General features: G+C 42.8%; 1 protein-coding gene and 1 long non-coding RNA gene across 10 annotated transcripts in view; one reads left to right on the forward strand and one right to left on the reverse strand.

Annotated features, from left to right (window-relative positions):
- Positions 1-11,730, reverse strand: part of meis1a (Meis homeobox 1 a) — a 223,435-nt gene extending 211,705 nt beyond the window's left edge. For 4 of the 8 annotated variants that reach the window (XM_041212845.1, XM_041212817.1, XM_041212872.1 and 1 more), the window contains exons 1-6: positions 11,699-11,730; positions 5,595-5,821; positions 4,840-4,981; positions 4,189-4,239; positions 3,128-3,178; positions 2,026-2,178 (exon numbers count right to left, since the gene is read on the reverse strand). In XM_041212845.1, coding sequence (XP_041068779.1) covers positions 2,026-2,178; positions 3,128-3,178; positions 4,189-4,239; positions 4,840-4,981; positions 5,595-5,821; positions 11,699-11,722 — 648 coding nt within the window. In that variant the 5' untranslated portion in view covers positions 11,723-11,730. Of the gene's footprint in view, positions 1-2,025; positions 2,179-3,127; positions 3,179-4,188; positions 4,240-4,839; positions 4,982-5,594; positions 5,822-6,091; positions 6,650-11,698 lie in introns of those variants that run through there. The other 4 variants (XM_041212855.1, XM_041212826.1, XM_041212880.1 and 1 more) reach the window with 2 other exon arrangements.
- Positions 8,072-13,330, forward strand: part of LOC121291540 — a 96,313-nt gene continuing 91,054 nt past the window's right edge. For both annotated transcript variants that reach the window (XR_005946025.1, XR_005946026.1), the window contains exon 1: positions 8,072-8,599. This is a non-coding gene — a long non-coding RNA (uncharacterized LOC121291540). The remainder of the gene's footprint in view (positions 8,600-13,330) is intronic.

Raw genomic sequence — 13,330 nt, forward strand, 5'->3', positions numbered from 1 at the left:
GTAAACTAGAAAGTTTTAGGAAAATAAAAAAAGGAACGATGGGAGGGGAACAGTGACCGCCTTTAAACTTTTCTCAGGGTAAGAGTTTTTTTAAAAAAAATTAATCAACTTTCCTTAACAAACACTGATGAAATCGAAACCGCAATTACAAATAAGCCTGACTTCTGCTGTGGCTGGAGAATAAGAACATTAAATGAATAATGATTCACTGAAGAAGAAAGGTATAAATCTTCATTTTGGAGGCAATTAACGTGTTGATTTCACTCATGCCCTAAGCAATTCGTGTATTTTTTTTTTCGCAAACAGCTCCTTCCACTCTGCGCCTGCTCAGCTTTCCAGCCAACAGATTTTTCACTGAACATATTGTGGGAATGAAAATTCGCACTTGTTCAAAATGGAATTCGGTGCAAAATTTGAGGCTTTGTTATTCCGCCAGTGCACATTTTTTTTCATGTAGCACATTAAAGTAGCAGTCTGGGCCGATCCGAAATAACTCGTTGAGGAATAGCGCTTATTTTACACGTGATTCGATTAATGCGAGGAAGCCGCAGCGAAGTGTACTCCGCCTGGAAGCGGCGCGAATGTTACTCAACAAGAACTTTCAATTAAATGTCCCTCTCGATAGAAATGATAATGTGTCTCAACACATTCTAATGATACGATTATTCTGACATGGCTGTACCATTCATTCCCCTCGTGCTGTCTATGAAATATGGAAGGGGCAAGGTAAATGACTTGATGGTGGGGTGATTTTAACACACCTTTTGGACCGTTTTGTGAGCAATATCTGACCTCGTATCTCATGAACTCGTCACCTCTCCTTTGCTTAAAGCAGGGCAAGTGTCTTTAACGGTGTATCTATCACCCCCTCATCATCCCAGCCCCTTTTCTGTAAATCTATTTTCGAATGTCACCAAATGGGGAGAGAAGGGGGTGGGGTGGGGTGGGGGGAGGCTAACAGTTTGCGTGGGTGCCCTGTCTCATGTAGGGGAGGGTCCTGATTGAAATAAAATGAAAAATAAGCGGTTGGTTTGGGATCATGTCCAGGCTGGTGTAAACGCAGCTAGAGCGAGCAGTTGGCTGCCTGGCAAACGGTGTTTTCCACTTTTGACAAAAGGAGTGTAATGAATGTAATGTATTCTGTCTGATCGCTGCTCTTCCAAGTCCCCTCAGTGTCTGCCTTTTGTACTAAAGAAAACTGAAGCCCCACCGGCGGCGGCTGGACTTAACGAATTGCTGCTTTCCCACGGCACCGACTCTCTTTCAGAGATTCTGCCCGAATCCGGGGCGCCTCTGGGCGGCCGGCGCCTCCACCGGTTCTCGCCCGCTCCCCTCAACGGAAATGAACGCTCCCAGGGAAAATCCAAGCAGGCAAATCTTCGGTGAAGCCCAGAGCAAGTTTTTACTGAGCACCCACCCCCTTCCCGAGCGTCTACTTTCCACAAGAAGAGTAAAGCCATCGGTCGCCATATTCCACCCTGTGGGGAGTTTTATTTTGGGTGGTGGGGGTGCTCAGAAGGGGCCATGTCCCCCTCATTTCAAACAGCATCGGCCCCACCAGCTGTACGGGCGACCGGCCAGGGGAGCCGAACAAGCTAGTCTTTAATGAAGCAGAGGACAAGAGGCAAAATTACACCGTGTGAGAGGAAGATTTCTCCCCCACACTCACACACACTCACTTTGAACACCACCTTCTCTAAGCGACCGGCCGCTTCATTCAAAATACGCTCCGTGTACTTTTTCTTCTACCCTCACCGACAACAATTTCCACACACACACAAAGACCCCATATAAGCGAAATTAAAAGCGACAAGAGACGGGTCAACTTTCCAACCACCACCACTCTACAAGGCTCCGACCTAAGAACGATCGTTAATGAGCACATAATAGGCGCTTATGTAAAATATTCCTTTTGACTGAAATTCATCTAAAAGATCTTGATAATATGCAAATAACCAGGAGGCGTTTAGTCACAGCAAGCATCTAGTTTAGCATTTAGTTAAATCCAACTGAAGAGCTCCATACCTGATCTGTAATGTTAACAGATGATGATCTAGTAATATCCTCGCTGTCTGATTTTGAACCACCCTCTCTTTCATCAATAACCAGGTCGATGGGCATTTTCCCTTTCAAGCAGCTAATATACCGATGGCAAAAATTGTCACATAATTCGTGTACCTACAATCGGAGCAATAATAATGGTAAAAAAATAAAACAAGAACAAAATCCCCGAAAAGACAGAAATGGAAGTGACATGCCCAGATCCGGCCTATGACATGCGGTTCAAAATAGTTAGAAGCACTTGGGAACATTACAATTATCCCCCAGAGACACACGCATCAAGAATTTGGAATAACTTCTGCAAAATAGAGATATCGCTGAAAATTGACAGTGACAAGATGATTCACAGCTACAACGTATTCAACACCCGTGTTAAATTCATCTGCTCCCGGGGTTGTGACCATTAGAAGAGTGACCTGCATGAGTGACATTTAAGGTAAACAGTTTAATTTCATCTAGTTATTTCATTATAACCTTTGAGGAACTCTGAACACACAAAAGGAGATGTGTAGAATTTGAATATGACACAGATGTCTATCAATGCCGAGCCCTCATATACACTGCCCATAGTCCTCGCCAAGTGTATATATATGAGGAAGAGCAGATCCTAAACATGGCACAACGAGCTGCTCACAGTTTCCGTCACACAGCTGTGATCTCCTCTCTAAAAAAGCACGGTTTGTCCTTTATATTTCATTAAAATAATCCCCGCGGACTAATGGGACAAAATATTATGATTTCCCATCTAATTAGTCATAATCGGCAGATTGTTTACATCTTTGGACTATTTAAAATGTTTAGTCTCAATAGGAAAAAGGGGGGATTTATGTTAAAAACATGATCAAAATTAAATCCCACCGCGAGCTTAAAATGAACAAAACGTTGGGGGGTTTGTGGTCGGGGTTTTAGTGGCAGAAATTGTAATTAAACAGCAAGAGAAATGTGCGCCAGGATTGGCTCTGACACTAATTACAAGACACCCGAAACTAAGACATTCATTCAAATGTACTCGCACCAAGAACGACCGTATAACACAGTTTAAAAGACAGAGGAACATGAAAATTACCTTCTCTAATTCCAAAAGGTGAAACCTTAATACTTGTATGGCTTGAATCATCTGAAAGGAAAGGTGTAAACATCTATTAGCACCCAGAACATACAAAAATGTTCTTATTATGCTCCTTGCTCCTCTTAGTTGTAATGATAAAACCTTTAATATTCCTAACATCTGTGTGTGGCAGTGGGAGGGGGGGGTGGGGGCGAATGGTAGTTGGGGGAGGGAGCGCACAGCAGTTGGATGTGCTATAAAAGCAGTAAAATATAATCAGTGCAGCCCCATTTTCCATGCTACCGATATACTAAAATTAACGTCAGAAGTTTACACTGAACATACACAGGGCTGGCAGAGAACACAATCATATGCATTCCCGAGCAACCAACACTCACACCCCCACTTGCAGCCTCCGAGAAATTATGCAAACTTTATATTTCTTTTCTAATAGTAGAATGAAATCAGTTGGGAGCCCGGGGTGGTGGGGAGGGGGGGGGGGGTGGGGGGAGGTGGTGGTGGTTGGGGTCGGGGGAACTCTCGGTTTTAAAAGCGGCTCTTTAAATTCTGGAGGTGAGGCCCCCAGTCAATGACGATTTGTATGACTGGGCTTCGGGTCTTAACGTGAGGGGTGATGTAGCCTTCGTCAACAGTCGCCGCAACTCAAGATTTCAGTAGAAACAGTCATAAACCCAAAGCAAAAATTAAATAAATAAAAATCACACATCATCTTAAATGGAGTGACAGCCTTACAATAAGTACGCGCGATGGTTATCATTGGTGACAGCCAAAGCTATCATAAAATCAAAAGCGCAGATTTGCAATGGATTGTAACGATCATTATCCTTGTTTACTGACTCTCAAAAGCATGGGGACTATTAAACTGAAAACCATCACCGTGCATGTCGGAATTATCTCCAGGGAGACATGTGGATTTTGCTTATATATATATATATATATATATATATACATATACACACATATATATATATATATATAGATATATTGTTTGGATTAATAAGAACGCGTTCACAAGTTTCTCCGCATCTCCTTTCCTCTATATAAACCACCAGGCTTACCAAATTATCCAGTTCAGGATTTGAGGAAAAAAGAGGTTTCTCTGCTCGAATCTAAAGTGAGAAGATAATAACATTGTGACTCCCCCTGCTCCAAATGCTGGCATTAGTCATAATCGATGCATTCAAATACATTTCCAAACTTTCAAAATCCCTAATGCACTTTAATATCACACAGAAGCGACGTAAAAGATCAGATTGGTTTACCTAGCATTCGGATTAAAACATGTATTTGATGGAATAGAAAGTAAGTTACCATATTTCTCAGGAACACTTTTAAGATATTAACAACTTCTGATGAACAACGTTTCCTTTACAATAAAGCTAAATCGACTATGTTTCCTCTGGCCAGCAGTAACTTGATACGCAAAAATGCTCTGATTATTATCGGTTTGTACAATTGTCCATTTCACTCCTTGATTCGGGGCAAACACTCTGAGACCGTTCAATTTGCCATTGTTAATCCTATTACATCTTTACCCCCCACCCCCCCCCCAACCCCCCGTGCAACAGTTTTGCTGTGTTTGCCTGTAAGTTTGCATAAGACATGCTGCAGACCAGGGGAAACGTGAGTTTAGCTGCCTAAATTATTGGTGTTTTTTTTAAAAAAAAGAAAAGGTTTGAAGATTGAAGTGGACATGTGTGTTGGCTGACCTGCTTAGCGAACACTGCTATATCTTCATTGAAAGACTCGGAAGAACAGACATCACCGCCCGCTACCCCCGGTTCTCGAGGAGTGCAAGTTGCTAATTCACATTTCTCAAAAATCAGTGCTAAAAGGGGAAACAGCGGATGTCTGCAAGAGAGGATTGAATGTCAAAAACAATACAAAAAGAGATTCTCTTTTCTCTTGTAAGTGACTAGTAGAATAACCAAGACGACACAGTAGAACTTCTCCCAAAAGTACTTGTTGATTTCTGGCTTTACATAAATTACAGTCGTAAATTGTGCCAAAATTAGTTACTGGACAGACGCCGCGATCCTTTCTAATCACTGAAAATCTTAACAGTAGTCTCTAAGTGTAACGATCAAGACACGCAAAATAAGCGAGAATTTGGTAGTAAAATGGCCCAGAAGGAACATTTAAGCAGCCATTTTGGACGCCAAATTTTTTGAAAGCTTACAGCCAAAAAAATACATTTACCAAAATATCCATCAATATCATCAGAGATGAGTCATTTTATTATTTACAATTGCAAATGAAATTAAACTGACACAAGTTATTCGAAAATCTCGAATCTAAATTTCTTCCACAAAATGTACATTCAAAAGACCCTGTGATCCACATGTTAAATGAAAGTTTTACTTTTCTTAATTTTTTTTAAAAAATCCAACATGTCACACAGTAGGTCTCTGTCACAGCTCAGAAATAATTTTAAGAACAATGGTAAAATGTGCCAGCTACCCACCCGTAAATGGAATCTTTATCTCTCTTTAATGCATCGTTTACAGAGGATCCCATGCTCGGCGGCATGGTATTAGCGTGGTTTGTGTGCGGGTATTGGTGACTGTGTAACGGCGGCCCGTGATTGAGGTGGTGGACAGGCTGCATAGACCTGGGGGCGTGAGGGTCACCATACATTGTAGTCGGTATCCCTACTCCATCCATACCCCCGTAATGTGAGATTTCATCATACTGTATAATACAGGGAGGGAGAGAGAGAGAGAGAAAGAGGGAGAGAGAAACAGAACAAAAATGGTGAGGACGGGGAAATCAGCATGTAAACAAAGTTAAAGCACCCGAAACGCACCATGCAACTTCAAATCCAAAGTTCTTGACAGAACAGGGGCGAAAAAAAAATGTGAAAAGTTTTCAGTCAGTACCGCGCCGCCCGAAGCAGCCTGTAATCCACTTGTACCGCGTTTGGCAGTTGCTTCAGGAGCTACACTGATTAGGCAGACTCACCCTCTGCGCCATCGGCCTGTCTCGAACCCTCCTCTGTGTAGCAGCTTCTGCTGGAGTCTCTATAGGGCCAGTATCAAAAAGAAATAAACACGCCAGTCCAGAGGCAGCTCAAGATCCCTGTTAGTCCCTTCTGCGGATGATCTAACCCAGAGTCTTCGGCTCTACTTGGATACACTCGGGGGGGAAATATTTCTGATCAGCGAAACTATATATACCAATATATAAATATTATTTTTCACCAGCACACGGCACCTGGGCGGATGGAGGATCTCGTTCCCCCAAAAGCCAGAAAAAAGCGCCCCTCAAACAAAACTGCCGAGTCTCATGGCTTTCTGCCACTCTGGCTGTCAATCAAGGCAAGGTTGTCAAGGTAGTGAATGAATGATGATCCGTTGTGCACTTCCACTGGTCGGAGGGGGGGAGGTGGGTAGGGGGTGGGGGTTACACCTTAGCGATGGCAGCGAGATGTGCCCGCAGCACCCGGGCTCCCGGTCGCTTTGCTCTGTACACTGAGGCTGCGAAGCGCCTTGTGCCTCAGAGAGTCTGTGCGGCGGGCGGTGGTGGTGGGGGGCGGGGGGTGTTGTGGGGTGGGGGGGGGGGGGGGAGATGGGGGGGATTGAGGGGAGAGTAGGGTGGGGGGGGCGGGGTGGGGGGTATTCTCACTCTCTCCGGAGTTTGGAGCTCTCTTTAAAGGGCCCGATGCCGCTGCCCCAGCGTTGCGGAGCCAGAGGTGGATTTGGAGAGAATGCTGGAACCCGGAAGCAGTGGTGGCCATAACAGGTCGCGTCTTACACAGGGCGCACCGGACTACCTCATCTCACACACACAGGAGGGGTGGGGGAAGAGAGAGCTGCAGATAGGGACCTCGGCAAATGCAATGCAAAAAAAAAACCCACACCAAGCGGCAGCTAAAGATTCCTCACACCCGCCTACAAGCCGCACATTTTACATCTTTTCCCAGTCCCCCCCCACACTTTAAATTAGGAAAAGGTGCCATTGCATTACATTTTTTTTCAGCGAGTTCCTGGATTCTACCAGGACAGAGTTGGTTTTCAACAATTGTGCGTCCTGTCCCGCCCCTGTTTCTTTGCATCGATAACTTTCTAAACAAAAATCGAAACAATCGCTTTGTCATTTGATCCAATCACACTGAATTGCTGGCAAATTGTGGACAAATGACGAAACCAGTTTTGAGTTGGTGTCTTGACACTTCTTCCTAGTTAACTCATCTGAATGTGTAAACTACTAGTGAAATGCTTTGATTTACCGAGCATTGAAGCAATATTGTTCGCTAAATAAATGTGGCCAGACTTGTTCGCTTTAAATTACATCTAACTTTGTCATTCACGCTGTTTGGTTTGTACAGGTCTCTCTTCAATATTATATATGATATAATATTGATACATTATGAAATGATATTCTATCCTATGTTTATGCATAATCCTCTGTGTCATTGTTTCGCGAGCTGCTTCAAGACAATCTCTGCTGGGGTTACTCCGGTCTTTAAAGATTGCCTGTCCAATTGCCCAAATCTATTGGTTTAATGCATGTTCCCTCTGTTGTCACCTTCCATTCGCGAACTGTTACGCCTAACTTTCAAAATAAAATCAACAATTTCGCGTCCATCCCGTTCCTGGTGTTGCTACGTGCCTACTTTACCAAGGTGTTCCCTCAGATGCACGGCTTGATGTACAAGTTGTGGTTACTCATTGTTTGCATTTCTCTGTTCTTTCTCTCTCTCTCTCTCCCCACCCCCTGTTTTACAGGGAGAATGAGCTAGCCCGGAGCTCTGTGGGCACTGGAGATGGAGCCAACGTCCAATCAAAGCGTACCGTGGGAACACCACAACATGATAGGCTTTTCCAGTGATCAATTATCGAAGGATGCTTCGGTAGCCAAAGGGATTGGCTTAAATTGATGGACGGAGGCGGGTGCACAAAGCAGCACTGACTGACTGCTACCAGCTTTAGTTCTGTCCAAAAAAATCCCTCTCCAGCTCTTGTGATCCAACCCCCCTCCTCGCTATATCCATTAGAATAACTTTATTCTGTAAAAAAGGGATGTTTTGTTTTGTTATCTGAAAGTGTTACATCTGGTTGTTTAACCTAGAGTGCTTTTTAAACATGGCTTTTAAACTCTTGGTTGGGGTGACGAGGGGAGGGGGGGAGGAAGCCCACATGAAATAAAACAATGTCCATTCATCAGACCGAAAGTCCATAGTCAAAAGTTGCCGAGAAATTTGCAAGACTTAAATTGCCATAAAAATTACATCTAAATGCCTCGCGTGCAAACAATTCACTCTGAGACAATGAAATGTGCAAGTGGTGGCTTCTATTGAGTTAGAAACAGAAAATCAGAAACACGCACCATTTCTTCAGGGTAAAAAAAAATAATCAAATAATCCCTGAGATAAGGTGCCATCTACACAGTCCTGGTGGAATCCTGCGTTCGTTCGGAAAATGATTCAACCCGAGCGCCCACACGTATTAAAGAAATCGAGTGTCTCAGGTAAGAAAATATTTTTTTGCAGCTCTTACGAGACTAATGTAGTTGATTGGAAATGAAATATCTCAAAACGGTACATTTAGACTGCAAAAGTCACCAAAAATCCCATTTGAGTAGTGAATGGCTAGTCTAGTTCACCCCTCCCCCAGAAATGGGTAATTATCTACTTTTACAGGGTAACGTTAAATGATATGAATTTGTTTACTCAAACCTCATCTGGATACGATTTTTACAGTTAGTAAACAGTTATTACAGTTAGAACACGCGGAGGAGAACGGGTTCTGATCTCACCGGCAATTACAATACATTACTCATTAAAGCATTACACGGGGACAGCAACTAACGTCCATGAAAAGGGTCGAAATAAAAATAAGTTCTATCAACAAGATATGTGATTTAAATGTCAAGGCGTTCCATCACAGTTATACACAATACGCCAGATCAAAATCCACAAACTTCTGACGCGTTAGTCGTAACACCACTTTAAAAAAATAAATTCCTCGACATTAGAGTAAATAGGAGATCTTAAAAACTGGGCTGCGCCTTGATTAAAACACGACTTCATTTATCCATGCAACAACTGAATATAACCCACCGGATTAAACCACGGTTAGGAGGTGCGCTGACTATTAAGGAACACGTTTCAATCTAATTTCTCTTTTCGATCTAGCGTAGTTTGAGAATATCAAGATATTTTTGTTAAGTTGTACAGAGTGTATAACAGAGTAACTGCAGAATACACATTTAGAACATGTAACAGTCATTTCACCATTTAGCAGTTAATAGTGGTTTGATCTCTTTATCTACTTATCTACCTCTCTTTATCTACTTACGCACATTATATTTTTACTGTATATATATTTTTGTGTGTTTGTGCGCGAACACTCTAAAGACGACTTATTTTTCTTAATATCTGTGAAATTTAAAAACGTGGCTTTTTAAGATCATGTTTTCTGCAGAGTACATACATTTTACAAAAGAAAGTCAAGATGGAACCGATCATTCAATCATGGAAAACTTGGGATATAAATCCAGGAATAGTCGTGAAAACCTAGGATTTATTTAGTAATCGCCGCCACATGCTGTTTTTTTGGCGATTGAAACCCACATACCGTATGGTTGAGTATTAAGTTTTTTTTCTCTGTCTTCGGTGCATTGGAGTTTGGTTGAGCTGATGTATTCAAGCTCAGCTTGATTCCTGCATGCTCACACTGGGTGGGGGGGGGGGGGGGGGGTGGCGTTCTCACACCGAAGAGAGCACAGTATCGCCCGGGGCCAAACGCCCATTCGCCACTCGATACACTCGCCCCTGTCTGATTTTTCACTCAGGTTCCCTGAAGCCGGCCAAACCCCGCGAACATTGGTGGCAGTCGAGGGGAAGGCTAAAGTCAACAATTCGGAGGGAAAAGGAGAGAGAGAGAGGGAGGAGAGCGAAAGAGAGAAGCGTGTGAAGTTGATCAAGGTCATTAGTTCAGGAGGTAGTGCGGCCACTGCTCGGGGTAGTGCTGGACATCTCAGCCTTCCTGGCCAGAGCTAAAATGTTCTTAAAGATGCGCTGTGTCCCTGCTCGTGTTTAAAGCGGAGTGACTTAATTGTAACTTCAATTTACAGTTATCAAAAAACCCCTGTCCTTTGAACATTGTCACAAAGTTAGATTCGCTATAGATGTTCAGCTAGATAACCTGACAGTGACCCGCCTCACACATGGGTTGTCACGTATGTTGACGAGCTCACCCACATTCCTTTTTAGTGTGAACGCGACTTTGAAGAAACTTCTCGTCATTTGCTATTTGGAAGATTTTAAAGAGTTTGTTGAGTGTTTAGGCTTTCTATCTGTTGATGGCTGGAGGGACGATACATGGGAATGCGGGGGGTGGGGTTGGTGGGGAGGTGGGTTGGGGGTGAAATGTCTTTTTAAACAGAGGGCTGCCTTGTCCAGTCCTTGTGTCATCCAGAGGTCAACCTAGGTTACAAGGCAGGACATTTTCACAACCTCAGTCTAAATACTTTCTGGAATACTGGACTGAACTTCCTAAGGAATTCTCCGTACATGCATGATCCCAAGGAAAAGTCGGAAAACCCAGCATATAGATCCGCCGCTCTCTGGCCGTATCATTTTTTTTCCATATATATATAAAAAATCAAGACGGCGCAATCAAGGAATTAAAACAAAAACTTCTGTATTTTGAGAAAAAAAATCAAGTGTTAACAACTTAACCAGGATTGCGTGTCCCAAGCTGTGAGTCGCTCTTCAGAGCCAAGCTCTGCTTTAATTTATTCCCAGAAAGTCATATTGTGATTGTAATTAAGTGACATTTGGACGGGGTTGAGGTTCACTATATGTTTGGGCGCACAGTCAGAATTTTATTGCTGAAACTCCTGTTTTATTTGCAAAGTAACCATAAATATTGCCGGATAGAAATTCCGGAAGCCCAGGGCAGATATGTTGGTGAAAATTGTTTTAAGCAAGATAATTAGTCGGCGATATATCCAGTATTGTAAAATATATATCGCACGCTTTCATCTTTACAAACCCCCTTAACAGATTCGAAGTTATCGCCATCTATTGTAATATTTTAACTTGTAACATGTTAAAGTGCTGCACCCCTGCACATTACTTATGTCTCACACTTTGGGGAACATTCCTGCAGGCAATGACTTTTTTTTTAAAAGCTCCTTTCAGGTAAGGTATCAGGCCAATGTGTTGTCCTTAGTTTTCCTCCCTAGAACATATTTTTGTTCAATGTCTCACAGTAACCGTGGGTAACTTAAGGTTTGGACCGAATTTCCCGACAATGGAAGGAATTAAATGGTGCACAACTCGACACGGCCTCAGGATATTTGGTTTGAGACTGAGGGAAAGCCGTTGGAAGATTATCGAAGGAGGGGACCCCGGTGGCAAATTGTACAGAAGGACCAGTTACAAACGGTGAAAGGGAATGGAAGGGTTGCCCGATCTCTGGTCTGACTCAGTCCCCTCCTGATCAGACTCAGGCTGAATCTCTTGCGCCGTCTACAGGACATTGGCACAGCAGCAGCAGCAGCCCCGACAAACCCAAATAATTGAAAGGCACAAAAGATATGTTTAAAACAAAAACTGACAATAGGGTCGTTACCGTCCTCCATGTGGCGTCCTTCGCACCTGTTTAGTTAAGTTTAATGCGATTGTGGTTAAACCCAGAAATTTTTGTGTTCACAGAATCTCACGCGAGTCCCAGGACTTTTTTTTTTCCCTTCCAATCGAACCGAAATGACCAAATTGTACATTCTGTTCCCGTTTTCCAACTCACTTCACCACTGAATGGATTAGAGCGGGATTCGGCTCCGCTTATTTGCGGAAGGAGCAGCGCTCTGGGGGAGTTGGAAAACTCGAACCATCACGTTCATTGATCACAACGGCCGCTTTCTGAATCCCTCTGCGCTCCTCGCCGTGTCTACTAAAGACGCCGTGGTTACAACCGTTCAAAATAAAACATTAAAAAGTGCGCCGAAACAGAACGGCCACTTTCTGAGTTAAATAATAATAACAACTCGAGCCCAGGCACATTCTACAAAAGATAGAAACTAAAACCTAGTATCAAAACACTGACAGTTTAAATTTAATTTGCTTTCCGCTTATAACTTCTGTTAAAATAACCTGTTTTCACCTATCGATATTAATGCGATTTATTTGCCACTAAGTGCATATTTTAATGCGTGTCCACTCCTTGAATTATAAATATATACTAGGGCGTTTAATCATACATAAATTACTGAGGAACGATTATCAGTTTGTTTCAACAGCTGCTGTAAATATTGGTCCCTATATAATAAAGACATTATTTCCCACCCACCCACCCCCTTTTTCTTGTTTCTGCCGAGTTTCTCCGCTTTCATGTTTTGCACAGGTATCGCTGCCAAGCAGGGATTCATTGTAAACGGTGCATTAATCTGTAATCTTTTAAATTAATTAATTGACGCGTTTCTGAAGTATTATAGATCAAAGAATAATTGGAAGTCTAAATTAAGCAATTATTTTCATGATTGACGTTAATTTAAAAGTATTGGAGTTTGCATCACTGAAATACATTCGCGGAACATAATAACCGGTTTGCAAAAAATTATTCGTATACTTTTATCTTCCAAATACCTGGGGATGTTTGAGGGAAATCATTGATAATGATAATTACTTTCTATATTTCGAAGTGTTTATCTCTCCTATGCTTCTTCCCATACATTGCTAACATATAAAACATTACTTTTTTAGCGTTTCCCCCTCCTGTTTAATTGACATCATATTTGATAGGTAGGTCCCAGTTAGATGAGGAATACGGGTTTCGGCTCTTGTACGTACATAGGCAATACATTCATTTTAACATCCTTCTGAGTTCTAGGCACTGTGGACGGAATTTTACAGTCCCGCCGAAGTGAATGGAGTTTAGAATGACTCGCCGCATTTTGCGACCCCCGACCCCGCCGCGACGGGGCCGTAAAATTCCGGCCACATCTGCGCACTTTCTGACCTCCACCAGTCACTTCGATAGAAGGGTGCGGTCCTCCATAGCCGCCCCCCCACCCCCCGCACCGACTGCAATTGTTCATCGACCTGTAACGTCCCGTCCCATCCATTTCAGTCGGATATTAGCTAGACAGTCAAAAGTTATTCGGTTGGTCACAATCTGAAAAGATTGAGTAACAATTTCCTGAGCACACAAAGCTAAAGAAGGACTCTCCAATATCTTCCTCCGATCCCTT

Source organism: Carcharodon carcharias, chromosome 2 (genome assembly GCF_017639515.1).
Source record: "Carcharodon carcharias isolate sCarCar2 chromosome 2, sCarCar2.pri, whole genome shotgun sequence".
Classification (NCBI taxonomy): Eukaryota; Metazoa; Chordata; class Chondrichthyes; order Lamniformes; family Lamnidae; genus Carcharodon; species Carcharodon carcharias.